The following is a 14,667-nucleotide window of genomic DNA, read 5'->3' on the forward strand; positions in this document are numbered from 1 at the left end:
CCATCATAAGACCAAGAAGAGCACAATTGCATCTTGGTACTTGATACCTCATTACCTTGTCCCTGCCATTCACACATTTTCTGGACTCTGTTCTCTCCCCAGATAACTACAGGGTCTCTGTAGACCCTTCCACCCTAAATTCTAAATTCTAAATGCACAATTCTAAACCACGGCGGGAGTCTGTGAGAGAGCCACCAGCCAAGGCCTGGCCCTGCAATCCCAGAGTCAGAAAGCAGCCAACAGACAGAAGCAGGTGGTTTCCCAGAATGGCTCCTAGGAGGAGGAGCCCAGGTTCCCTTTGGCTCTTTCTAAGATCCTACACCTTATTACAACACTCCCTGAGTGGGCTGTTTCCCAAGAAAAGCCACAGAAGGAAATATCATTAAAAAAGACTACAGACATTGGGGTAAGTTCTTCCCTCCCTATGCCCGGCCCTACCAAGGCTGTTGCCCTGTGTTGTTGAACAGGATGTAACAGGACTGCCAAGCAGAGCCTGCAAACCTGGTAATTAGGTGCGCGGACAGTGTTTGCTTTGGAAGCATTCACCAACAAAGGAATGTGTCAGGCTGATTAGTGAGAAAGGGGTATGTAATGTGTGTGTATTTAAGTCCACATGAGGCCATAATCCAGGAATTCAGTCTGTTTGAGCAAGGGATCGCAGAATGAGGAGGGAGCTGAGCTGGGACACTGGCTTTTGGGCAGCACTTCTTTCTCCTTTCCAGCTTCAGTCCGCCCGCACCGCTCACACTAAGAAAGGTGGCAGACCACACATTCAACACGAAATTCTCTTCAAAAAACATCAGACTAAAAGAATGGAGAACTTTGTAGGGTTTCTGGTAACTTATCTGACTTTCCTCTCCATCTGCCCTGCTAGTGGGCAAGTAAAACGCAAACAGAACAGAAAAGAAACACAGCACCCCCCCCCCCCTGCGCCCCAAAGACAGGGTCTCACTGTGTCTCCTTGACTAGCCTGGACCTTGGTTTGTAGACCAGGCTGGCCTCAAACTCGAATGGATCCATTTGCCTTTGCTGGGATTAAAGGCATATGCCTGACCTGAGATCTTAATGTCATAACTCATTGACTAAGAAAAATCATGTACCTAGCCTCTTTGACTGGAGGAAGGGCTCCAGGGCTCCAGATAGTAACACAGCTTCAGTTCTTTTGAAAACAAACCCTTTGCGCAGGCTTGACCACTTAGGTATGTGGAACTCCTTGTGTTCATGAGGTGTGAAGAAGGACAGCCAAGTGCCAGTGTAAGGAGCAGCATCTACACCCAACAAGCTCGGGTCCCCAAGGGCAGGCAGGGTGGTGGAATGATGCCAGCAAAATGCAAGATGACAAAAGCATTTCACTAGGTCAGGAACACTAGAACTTATGTTCTTTGGCACAAACCGAATCATTCTGGAGTTTGGCCACATAGGTAAAAGCAACAGGCCTCATTTTCTAATATCCTTGGGAGGGATTATTTTCAAAAACAATTTTCCCGTTCCATTTCTTATGTGAACTAACCTGACACAACAGTTCTCAACAGAGAAGTGAGGAGTTCTGCTTGGCCTCACTTGTTGTGGCCATTTCCCTGAGGCCAATGTGCTCTCAAGATGATGTGGGGAAAAGTTCTTCTACAGTGTGAGAATGGGATGTGGTGGGAGAGGGTGTCGGCACAACTGGTGAGAATTCAGTGTGATAAGTCCAAGATCCTGTGAGCCATCCTTACTTCTTAGGAGAAGCAACTACTTGTACACAAAAGAGAAATTGCAAGCAATATTCAGTCTGCAAGGTTTCTTTTCTTTTTTCTTTATCTTGCTTTTCTTTCCTTTCTTTTCCTTCCTCCCCACTCCCTCCCTCCTTCCTTTTTTCTTCCCAAGACAGGGTTTCTCGGTGTAACAGTCCTGGCCGTCCTAGAACTCTTTGTAGACCAGGCTGGCCTTGAACTCACAGAGATCCGCTTTGCCTCTCCTCCTGAGATACTGGGATTAAAGGCGTGCACCACACTGCCTTGCCTGTACTGTTTCTTTTTACTGTTGTTACTGCTTGTTTTTGTTTTTATGAGACAGGGTCTCACCAGGAAGCTCTGACTGGCCTGAAACTCACTATGTAGACCAGGGTGGCTTTGAACTTGGAGATCATCTACATCTGCCTTCTAGTGCTGAGATTAAAGATGTGTGCCACTAGATCCAGCTCAGTCTCTACTTTAAACCCTCACATTCAAAACCTAAAACAACAAACCCTGAGCTGCAGGAGCCTTGGGAACACACAGGAAGAACAACACTTGACGCCTTCCTGAGCGCAGGCTAGACAGACCAATCTTCCTGCCAAAGAAATCTCTTAAACGGCAGGTTAGTGGCTCCAACCTTGTATAGAAAGCTGGGCCTACACCACACTTTTGTAATAACACTGTACCATTGGGAGCCTTGAAACTCCCTTAACTAGTCACTTCATCTAAAAAGGATTGTCAGGCGGGGCGGTGGTGGCACAAGGCTTTAATCCCAGCACTCGGGAGGCAGAGGCAGGCGGATCTTTGTGAGTTCGAGGCCAGCCTGGTCTAAAAGAGCTAATTCCAGGACAGGCTCCAAAAACTACAGAGAAACCCTGTCTTAAAAATCCAAATAAATAAATAAATAAAAATATAAAAATATAAACTATAAATAAAAAGGATTGTCGGCACTCACGAGCTAACAAAACAACAAATACATAGGGAATGAATACACTGTGAGGACACAAACAGTACCAGGTTGTGTGCCATCTTCTTACCCATGACTGGGTGTTGCTCACAAGGGTACAGCGGTAAGAAACTCTGGGAGTGCAATGTTTTCTGTGTTTGAATGCCAGTGCCTGTCATCTGAAGACCAGGACAAAAAGAATGTCACTGACTTGGGGTGGCTGGCTGAGCTCTCAGGTCTCCTCCAAGAAGCACAGAGTGTTTTAAAATTAAGTGTTCAGGAATGGCATCTTCACAGAAATATTGAGAATGTGCCATGAGCAGCATGAGGACGGGGCCCTTAATACTAAGAGATGATTACTGAAGTGTGGAGATGACTGAGAGATTGAAAAGAAGAACCCAAGTCCTGGGTAGTCACTTTGTGGACTTCCGTGACTGCTCCGCTTGCATACGCAATTGTTTCTCCTTACGTCTTCGCTCAGGGTGGCCCTAACTTCAGACTTGTAATGCTTAGATCTCAGAGCTCTTGTTTCTTATTTTCTCAGGAGTGTGTTGTTTCTATTTCTCTAGGATGTGGGGCTTTGCCACTGTCCTAATGGAATGTTTGTTCCTCCTAACGCCATGCTTCCCTTGTATCCTTTCAGACGGTAAATGCTGGACTAAGCTTAATTACAGAACGGTCATCCTATTGTATTTAAATCTCGCAGTCTGGACATTAAGGGTTCTTAGTTGAGGAGATGTAGGTGTTTCATTTGTGTCTGAGAAGCTTGGGGTACCACAACAATTTGGAGTTAAGGCAAGTCCGCTCAACTTCCATAGACAACCTCATTGCCCAGTGGTGCAGGGTCAACCCTCTCTTATCCCCGTCACAATAGCCATTCTTCCACTTAACAACAGAAATGTGTATCTGCCCTGATCAAATCTGCTCCAGGTGTCCACACTCCCAGGGGAGCAAACACAGGGACAATCGAGAAGCACATCTTCAGGGAGGCAGGCAAAGATAGCTTTCCAATTACTTTCAGGGTATATCCCACAGACTTCTTTGAAGACGACGGCTTCAGAAGTGCTGTACGATGAAAAGGATGGAGGTAGAGTCAGATAGCTAACTGTTTCACCTTATTTGTTGGGACAAGTAGGCTGTTACTCGTGAACGCAGGTGGCCAGGAGATGCTTAGTACATAGACACTTGCCGCTGATGATGATTTGAGCTTGATCCTCAGAACCCACGTGATGGAAAGACAGAACATCCTGCCCTATGACCTCCACGTGGAGGGTCCACACACATACATGCATGGACACAAAATAAATAAATAAATGAAGTAAATCAAAAAGTCAAAAAGGAAAAGAAAGTTTAAGTTGACCAATATTTATTATACGGTCAAAATCAAAAAAGTGATGTGACCAGATGGTGGTGGCACACACCTTTAATCCCAGCACTGGGGGGGGGGGCAGGCAGAGGCAGGCGGATCTCTGTGAGTCTCACGATGTGAACACAGTATATTCTACTCACCAAGATCAGTGTGTTAAAGTAGCACAAAGTTCCCTAGAAACCACGGAAAGGTTCTCCCCACCCCACCCCGCCCATGCACATCCTCCTGTACGTGAGGTCCAGGGCCACTGGGCTCCGGCCATGCTTTAGTAGAACTGTCCCATGCTCTTCTGTCCCTAAGCTGTTCACTACTGTGAGCAAGGCTCATGCATTTCCACAGCAGCAGCTGCCCAATTATACACTGGTTATACACTCAAGAAATTGTTTCTTGAAAGAGAGAGTAGTTTTAATATCATGTGAGGTGCTGTGTATGTGCATATGTGTATGTGTGCGTGTGTGTGTGCATATGTGTGTGTGCATATGTGTGTGTGTGCATATGTGTGTGTATGTGCATATGTGTGTATGTGCGTGTGCACACGCTATGGTGCATGTGTGGAAGCCAAAGAACAACCTCAAGTGTTCCTCACACTCATCTTGTTGAGACACGGTCTTTTATTGGCTGTTTGCTGCAGAGGGGTTCTGGGATTGACCTTTCTCCAGATTCCATCTTATTGTAGAGACCCCTAGGCTCTAGCCTCGTGTGTACCACGGTCAGTTTTCACATGGTTCTGGGCTTCAAACTCCAGTCCTCATACTTGCACGGCAGCATTTACTCACTGAGCACCTGGCCAACCCTGATTCCCTCCTCCCATCCCCAGACAGGCGGCCTTGAACTCAGAGACACCTGCCTCTGCCTCCCCCATCCCCAGACAGGTGGCCTTGAACTCAGAGACGTGCCTCTGCCTCCCAAGTGCTGGGATTAAAGTCATATACTACCAGTGCCTGGTCTGAGTTTTTATGTTTTTTAAATTAGACTATAATAATACTGATAAAATAAAATTTGGCTCTATAAGAATATTAAGTACTGAGGATGACAAATTCACTAAGTACCTCATTTCTAAGATCTTTACACATAAAATAAAACTTGTTTTGTTATGGAAAGTTTCAAATATACTCAGAAATACAGAGCAAAGCACAATAAATCCCTGCGTATCTATCACTGAGCTTCAACTGCTTCACGACACTTGCTTCCATTCCTGTCTACCCCTTTACTCCATGTGTAGATTATTTTGAGACAAATCTCATATAGCACATTCTTTCATTCATAAAAATTTCAGTAACATATTGACCTCATTATTCAAATTATTTAATTTATTTCTGGCATGTATTTCTGACTCAATGTTTTCCTTGGTAAATATGACTGTTTCTTTTGTCTTTTCCTATAGACTTGTGTAAACTGCTTTCAGGGTTTAACTGGAGGCGGAGCACCAAGAGGAAGTGTAATGGGTTCCTGAGAACATTACCCTCCTAGATTCCAGGAAAGACAGTCAAGGTCCCTTCTGAATCACACACTTTGCTTGCAGGGAGAGCTGCCTGTGAGCAGCAAAGAGAGGGGGTTCTGAAGAGCTACAGGTTCTGTCCCACTGGAGAAAGGCCTTTCACGTGGGGTAAGGAGGCCATTTTGGTGAGAATTCAGAGCCTTGACAGTCATACTATCTTTGAATATATTCTTTCATATAATATCCTTGAAGGTATAAATCTTCCAGAAGATTCTTTGTGCAATCCTTGTCAAGAGGACAAGTCTAGGGACTTGTGGCATTTAAAACTGTTAAAACCTCATGCTCAGATCTTGGCCTCTATGTTCATTCTCAGTGAAAGGAGAAGGGCTCCTTGGGCATGTGGCCACGGCTTGGATGAGGGTAACAGCTGTTAAAGCACGAGTCTGGATCATCTCGAACTGGATCATCTCGAACAGCCAGAGAGGAAGAAAATGCTGAACAGCAAACAAACAAAACCCACAATGGCTGAGACACTGGAGCCAATGCAGAGTTTGAATGCAAAGCTAAAAAAGTAAACAACACAATACAGCTAAAGGTACAAAATAGCTGTTCATGAATTCACACTGACAAGAAGAGCACACAAGTGGAGAAGTGAATAAATGGGAAAAAAGACAAATCTCCCAAGAAGGATTTCAAATAGTTTTGGCATGTTCTGTTCCCAGGACAGTGAAACCGACCGAGAATTCCATGTGTTTCCTTTCAAAGAGGATGGTAGGAGAGGAAGAAGAGTAACTTCACAGAAGAGAAACCTGGTACAGAGTCTGCAGTGATAAACCATGACGGCGGTGTGCTTGTCACATGTGATGAAAATGGTACTTTATTTCCACAGTCTTTCCCACCCCCGACCACAAATGTTTAAAGCCAGGCTAATCTTGTCGTTGCTGTGCTTAGAGACTGGTTCTTGCTGTATGTTGTCCAGGCTATTGGGACTTGTTATGCAGCTCAGGGCTACACTGCCTTGAACTGTGGCAATCCCCTGCATTGCCTCCCAAGTTTCTGAGATCACAGGTATGCCCAACCATGCCTGCCCTTAGTCTACTAATCTTAACAACAACAAAAATCCAAAACAGACATACATACCCAATGGTATCCTTCAAAACTGTCAAGATCATCAAAATCATGAAAATCTTTGACACTGTCATAGCTCAGTCTAGGTAGATATGAAAATGAAATATAATGTACTATCCTAAGATAGAAAACAGATTTAGCAAAAACTAAGAAACTGTGAAAAAACAAAACAACCAACGGCTCCTAGCTTACGATGACTCGCTGATTTACTAACTCCAACAGATGCAGCACGCTATGTTAGCGGGGAAGCAGGAGAGGGATCGGTGAATGCAGTGAGGGGAAACTGCACTTCTTCCCAAGTTTTCTATTCTAAGAAAGTTTGTTTAAACTATGCCACTTTGATCTTGGAATCACCACTCCCCTGGACAAAGCTCCTAACACTCCAGACGCCTTTGGAGTTCCAGAGTCACAGATTCTGCTTTTCCTAGTGACCCTTCCCCAGACCAGAGTCTTGACAACCAGTGATCTTTTTACTGTCTCTACAACTTCCCATTTTCTAGAATGTCCTTAGAATTTTGTGGCCTGTTCACTTATTTCTTTTATAGGGAGCTAATATGCCACTGTATCAACATATCAATTTGTTTACCCATGCATCTACTCATGGGCTCATGATTGCTTACAGTTTTGGATAATTAAAGTTTCTATAAACATCCATGTGCATGCTTTCATATGAACAAATATATTCAACTCACATTATTTCAAAGCTTTTTGTTTCATTTTCAAATGCTCTGGGATTCTTCCCACATCTTTCTGTTAATGATTTCAATAGTGTGTGTGGGATATAGGTGCACATGTGTATGTGGGAACATGAATCTATACGCATGCATGCAGAGGCCAGTGAAGAACAATGGGTACTTATTTTCCTCTGCCTTTGTCAATCTGATTGTTTCGAGACAGATCTTTCATTGAACCTGAGGCTTATCATTTCAGCTCGTAGACAGTTCTCAGGATTTGTCTATCTTGGCTTGCCTCCAACCCCATGCACTGGGGTTAAAGGTACACATGGCCAGGCCAGGTTTTATGTGGGTACTGGGGAATTCAAAGTCAGGTGGCTTGCACAGAAAGCACTCTTACCCACTAAGCCATCCCCTCCCCCATCACCGATATCTACTCAGTCAGTACATGAGCTGAGAACAGACTCTGAATGATTTCTAGTAGCTAGAATTTGTTCAGGTGTTTTACACCTCACAATGTTGTCTCTTGTGAACGCCCCACGTGTGTTTGAGCAGAACATGCCTTCTTCTGTTGTCTGAGCAGGTATGTAGATGTCAGTTAGCTCCCGTGCCAGACGGTGCTGTTTGGTTTAAGTCCACGCTTGCACGGAGTCTCTGCCTGCTGGAGCTGTCCTCGAGAGGACTAACACCTCTGTCCCAGCACATGTATCTGTTTCTCCCTGAAGTTCTACCATACACGCTAAGGACGTGTGTGTGAAGTCAGTTCCTTGTTTTGAAGGCTGGCTCCTTTGTTCTTGTGTGAAGTACTATTATTATCTTTTAAATATTCAAAGGTGAAGTCATGTGGCCTTTGTTTAGGAGGCTTTAAAATTAATAATTTTCTGTCTTGTTGTAAGTCTATTTGAATCTTTAAGATCTATATTCTTCTTTCGGCTTGTTTGGGGTTGTTTGTTCTTCAGTTTCTTGACATACGCATTTAGACTATTGATTGAGATCCTTTTGTCAACTATACATGTTAATAGCTCTAAGGTTCACTAAGCCAGATGTATCTAACCTTCTGACATTGGGATATGACATTGTCATCTGCAAAGTCCATGTTCAAGAACCAGTCAAATTCAAAGAGAACTCTCATAATGTTTAAGGAAGCTCACGACTTTGTGCTGGGCGGCGTTCATAGTTGTCCTGGCTTTGTGCAGCCTCATGCAGTTCACAGGCCATGGACCAGAAGCTGAACAAACCTGCTGGCCTAACATTACTTTAGCTTCATTACACATGCCCATATTTTATTTTCATTCACTTAAACATACTCCACACATTTCCCTGTGACTGCCCCTTTAACCCAGGAGTCTTCTGGAAGCGCACTGCTGATTTTCTGACATGTCACGGGTCTTCAGCCCTTTTCCCCCCGTGAATTTTAACCTCTGGGCTAGAGAACACACAGTGTACTTTTAGTAGATATATTCTGTGACCCAAAATAGGGCTTATTCATTTAGAAGCATCTTAATTTTTACTATTAATTTTTACCACAATGTCACTCATGTGCCATAAAGTTTGGTCCCCAAGGTCTCTGATTCATGAGTTTTAGCAATCACAAAATCATGTGACCATCACTGCCATCTACTCCTACCATATTTGTATCATCAAACCTCTGTGCTCATTAGAAGTCACCGCCTTCACCCCTCTCTGAAGCCCCAGGCAACTACAAGTCTAGTTTGGATCTGCTTATTTGGGGCATCCCATAAAAAGGGAATCACACAAAGTGTGGATTTTTGCATCCAGTTTCTGTGAAGTCTATGTTGTGGCATGCAATAATTTCACGTAATTTTTTTAAGGCAAAATCATCGTTCACTGGAGCATACATCAAGTTTTGTTTCTTCATCAGCTGATAAGCATTTAGGTTGTTTCCTTTTTATGATATTATAGGTACTTTTGCTGTGAACATTTGTGTATAAGTTCTTATCTTAAGAGTGTGTATCTAAAAAGGGATCTAATCTACATACTACGAGCAAAGGACCCATGCTCAGGAAACTTGTGTATTTGTAGATCCTTCTATGTATGGGCTGATGTGTGTTCTTGGATGTTTACAAATAGTCTCTGGGTTTAAAGAGCGGCCAAAGGGCCGAGTCAACTCTCAGCATGACGGCTCTGCTCCACTTGCCTGGTTACATGCCTCACCTTCCGTCCTGAGCCGCAATGTAGTGAGGGCTGCAGGGTAAAAATGAGCCATAACATTTGTGGCCAGAGAAGCCAGAGCACACACACAGAGTATTTCTAGTATGTTCTTGGATGAAAGGAAAAACGGTACGTATTATCTTGTGAGTCTAGAGAAGTCACAGCAAAAACTGATCCAAGTTAGTGGGAAGCCGTCCATCTACTAGGGATGTGCTGATGCCCAAACATGACTTTGGTTAGAACACTAAGCCTCATGACTTTCCATTTCTCTCTCTTTAGGCCCTAAAACTTTTATCTTTGCTGTGTCTATGGAAAACGTGCTCCTCACCTAGGCCTTAAGCTGCAGTTCTAGCAGTCAATCTAGGCTTGGCATTCCTTTGAGGAGACCATTTCCCATTTCTTTCTGTTGTTGCTGGTTTTTTGTTGTTTGTTTTTTGAGACAGTCTCTCTAATAATTCCCAATGCTAATTGTTTGGCTCTGGCAAGCTGGGTGGGAGTCTTCTTCTCCACACTCCACTCCAGGACTAAATCTGAACATGCAGCACAGTTTGTTGCCTGCTAAGCCAGAGCAAGGCGGCATTCCTTCATAGCTCTGTTACCCCACCCCCACCCCCGCATAAGATGGAGAGAAAGGCTTGGAAACAGACAGGAGCACAGGAGCAGACTGACAAGAGGAATCTGATGGCAGCTGGGTGTCTCTCTAGCAAAGCACACGTGATACTCGGACACATTTCCGTAGACCGAGACACATTCTGTACCTGCTTGTCGAAATGTCCTCAAATGGATAGAGGATCTCGCCATTGTTACAGATCTCGCAGATGAACCCTTTCTGGCTACAAAGACTGCAGCTGTAGACATGAGAGGTGGCGAATTTAATGACCTTGCCCAAGAACGGTGCCAGCTTTCCCTCTATCACCTGTGGAAAGAGGAAAGGACAAGAAGGCACAGCATTGAGAACACAAGTCTTGCAGGTGTGGGAAGGGAAGGGGAGGGGAGGGGAGGGGAGGGGAGGGGAGGGGAGGGGAGGGGAGGGAAGGGAAGGGGTGTTTTTCCTTTACACAACAGGAAACCTGTAATTATAATTTCCCAGTTCAAGGGCACATGACTTTGCTCCGAAGGAACCAGCTTATCCTCAGGAGCTTGCAAATGAAGATGGCCAAGCTCTTTCTGTGCTCCTCTGATTTTGCAGTGTGGTGTGGGGCACGATGAGCCCCACTGGAGGAGACCAAGTTCAGAGTAGGATGTAGTAATTAAGTCAGCACACAGCTTTCCCCTAGTGAACCAATATGACTTCATCTCCACTCTCTCTCCCGAACACTCAGCAGATACAGAAGAACGAGCTCCTCTTGCTGCTGGTAAATGCGATAATTTAAAGAGGGTGTAACCTGTTGGAGGGCCATTTTCAGTTTGTAATAATCAAATTTTTACAATGGAGCCAGGCAGTGGTGGCGCACGCCTTTAATCCCAGCACTCGGGAGGCAGAGACAGGCGGATCTCTGAAAGTTCGAGACCAGCCTGGTCTACAAGAGCTAGTTCCGGGACAGGCTCCAATGCTACAGAGAAACCCTGTCTCGAAAAACCAAAAAAAAAAAAAAAAATTTTTTTTTTTACAACGGGGGTTTTCACATTGAGAACAATAGCGACAACAAAACAATTTTTGTCTACTTTTGATTTCCAGCATGGTGATGAGCCTTGTTCCATGCTCTTGACAAGGCATGGGCTGTGCACAGGCAGCTCGCTGGTCCCACCATGAGCCATGCGTGTGCCTGTTGGCTCCTCCTATTGTCATTTTACTTGCTGGCCTGCAAATGTCTGTGACTTTGGAACCATGGTAATCATCTTACTCTGCACCTAATGAATATTCACGAGCTTCAAAGACTTCAACACCTCACACACCAGCCCTTTATTTCTGCACCATTAATGACTGCTTATCTGCTTATTCTGATATCAGGAAAACAGATGGAATCAATGGTTAACTCAGGGGAGGAAGTAACGCAGAGATGCTGGGTTGCCACTTTGTGTATTGTGTATTTGCCTTTCTACAGTATTAAATATATATCATTTTGCACTAAATACAAAAAGTGATTATAAAATCTTTAAGGATAGATTATGATGGCTGTTTTCTGAGCTAGGCCAGCCTCTCCCACTCTTTGTCTCTCTTCTCTCCATAACCTACGGGAAGCTGTAGGTATATTAGACCTCTTTCAGTTCCGTTTTCCTGGGACTGTTACCTCGAATAACCCCAGTAAGGCACATGCCGAACACCAACACATGATACACACGTGCCCAGCCAAACACTGCCCCCCGTGTCACAGCACCGACTCTGCATTGTGGTGACAACCCTTCTGAGAGGCTCAAAGATTTAGGATGGTCTGAAAACCTGGTAAGACCAGGTGATGTGCGACCCCCAGGGTCTCATCCAGGATCTGAAGAGGCTGAGAATCATGACCTAAGTTTTTCTCTATAGAGAAGTCATCAAAACAAGTATATGAAGATTCTGAAGGCTCCTGAAATATTTCACCAATTTGATATGGTCACTGATGCATATTTAATCCCACCCGGGGAAACTAATGACCCTTTGAAAATTAATTTCTAATATCTAGTCTCACAGCACCCGATACACAACTCCATTTTTACTAATGTTTCACTTATTATTACTGATAGGAATCAGTTTATCCTCTGAAGAAGCCACTCCATTTTGCTTTTAGGCTATCTGAAGGTTAAATTTTTTTTTTTTTTTTTGGTTTTTCGAGACAGGGTTTCTCTGTGGCTTTGGAGCCTGTCCTGGAACTAGCTCTGTAGACCAGGCTGGTCTCGAACTCACAGAGATCCGCCTGCCTCTGCCTCCCGAGTGCTGGGATTAAAGGCGTGCGCCACCATTGCCCGGCTGAAGGTTAAATTTTTGAATATTACTTTAGCTATTGCTAGAATATTAGGATATCTGTATCCAGTGACAAAAAAAATCATACTACTGAATTTTCACTAATGATAATCATATCTATATATTTCTTGGGGTATTACGAAAGCATAAATTTCAAGTAAAAATAGTGTTAGTAGCAACTGTGTTATTTCACTGACAGCCAAGCTGGAAATGACAGTGACTGACTCACTTCCATCAAACCCAGATCCCTGCCATTCATCAGGCTTTATTCATTTCCTCTCCCGTTTTTTGAATTAACAGCTTTATTGAGATATAGTTCACACACCACAGGATCCATCCATTTAAATTTAAACCTTGGTTTATTTATGGAGTTGTATCCTTCACTACAGACAGCCCTCCCCGCGCTTCCATATGTAGAGGTTAGGTCTCCACCATCCCCTTACTCTATTCTCCCAAATTCTAGAACTGATAATCTACTTTCTGTCCCTATAAAGCTATTTCATAGAAACAGAATCATGTACAATGTGTGTGTGTGTGTGTGTGTGTGGTCTCATTCAGCATAATGTTTGAGGTTCATGTGGAGTCCTTTTAACCTAGTTTGACCAGCTCTAGACTCTTACCACCCTCTCTAGATTAACAAAATAACCCAACTCTAACCCCAGAAGCCAGTCTTTAATCTGCTGAGCACATGCATTAGTCAATTTTCCAAAACACTTTCATAACATATCACCTTTCCACTCAAGTCTTCAGTGACTTCTCATTTTATCATTATCAAAAGCCCTTCCCTGATGTAATAGTATCTTGCTAAATTACTATGTCCCTGATGCTGGATACAAGAGAACTATGTAAAACTAGACTTTATGTCTCAGTTGCTTTGCAAGGTCTCTAAAACAGGAGTCCACATACCAAGCCACCTCGCATGATCAATCTTAGGCATCTTCAGCTGTGAGCGATCGTGCCTGCTCTTGTTCCTCTCCTTCCAGGCCATTTCCTCTACGAGGGTGCTGCCACTCACTTAGACTTTATGTAGGTTTTGTGGCTCTGATCCAATAGGACTTGAGTCAACCTTCCCAGCCCCCCTCCTTTTTTGTTTTTTCAGACAGGGTTTCTTTGTGTTCTGGCTGTCCTGGGTCTCACATTGTAGACCAGGTCAGCCTCAAACTCAGAGATCCAGCTGTCTCTGCCCCCTGAGAGCTGGGATTAAAGGTGTGTCCCCACCACTGCCTGGCCCCCAAACCCATTTTTAGCCACAACTATCAAAGATCTCTTTACTTTCACACCATGCGATGACACATGAAACTCAAGGTTGTTTGCTCCTTTGCTACAGCACATGACTGTCTTGCTTATAGTGTGTTGAACATTTGTGTACAGAACACACAAATGTGAGAACATCTGACCACTCTTACCCACAACCTGGTCCTTCCACATGGGATGGCTCAGGAGAGCAGACTGCTCTGCAGCAGAGAGTGGGCCCAGCCTCAGCTGAGATCTCCTCTCGCTGCCAGGCACCGAGTGCCCTGCTGAGCAACGATGCTGCTGCCCCGTCCTTTCCCTTGGCTGCCTGCAGCTGGGGCTGGGGCTGTCTAGATGTCACCGGCATTTCCGGCTACTGTGCCGTTGGGCGGAGGAGCACCAAGGCAGCACTGTTGAAAGGCAGGGGTCGGCTTCACAGTTTCCTACTTGATTTGCTGCTCTCATTTGTCATCTCAGGTTTGTGGCCTTGTTCCAAACAGCTGAATTCGCTTAAAGATTTTTTTCCAGAGAGTGAGGTCATATTTTCAAGTTAATTTTAGAATTCATAATCATTCCATTAATATTATGGAAAGGAAAATGTTATACTTATATACATTTCCAGGAAGAAGGACCTACTGTCTTTGAATGCAATGGCTAGCAGCAGAGGGGAGAGGGCTGGCTGTGGTGGCCTCTGGTCTAGAGGCTGCTGCACTGTGAAAAGTGGGCTCCGTGGTGCCACTCGTTAAGGCTCCTTTTAAAATGTAAGACCCAGCCTCCCCCAGCCTCCCCAGCCTCCCCCAGCTGCCCCTCTACCACCCTTGAATCCCTCCCAGCCATCCTGCTGTGCTGTAAGGCTAAGACTCCATTACTAAAGTACTAGGAGGATGGTGGCCTGACATGAGACCCAAGCACAGTCTACTCCTACAGTTTCCACCTGAGAATGAAGACCAGAACAGAGGTACGAGGACCCCTGGAGAAAGACAATGGGCAAGGCACAGTTAAATGGGAGAAGGTGCACTAGCCAAAAAGTACACAGACCTGAGGAAACTCAGCTGGGAGGACCCGAATTCTACTCCATTACCCCGAACTGGTTTGCCTCTATGACTGATAA

The 14,667-nt window shown here is 44.6% G+C and overlaps 1 protein-coding gene across 1 annotated transcript in view; it reads right to left on the reverse strand.

Moving 5' to 3' along the window:
- Plekhm3 (pleckstrin homology domain containing M3) overlaps positions 1–14,667 on the reverse strand; it is a 175,399-nt gene that overhangs the window by 13,800 nt on the left and 146,932 nt on the right. The window contains exon 7 of the mRNA XM_075951185.1: positions 10,201–10,358. Within this exon, the coding sequence (XP_075807300.1) occupies positions 10,201–10,358 (158 nt within the window). The remainder of the gene's footprint in view (positions 1–10,200; positions 10,359–14,667) is intronic.

Source organism: Microtus pennsylvanicus, chromosome 17 (assembly GCF_037038515.1).
Source record: "Microtus pennsylvanicus isolate mMicPen1 chromosome 17, mMicPen1.hap1, whole genome shotgun sequence".
NCBI classification, from domain to species: Eukaryota; Metazoa; Chordata; class Mammalia; order Rodentia; family Cricetidae; genus Microtus; species Microtus pennsylvanicus.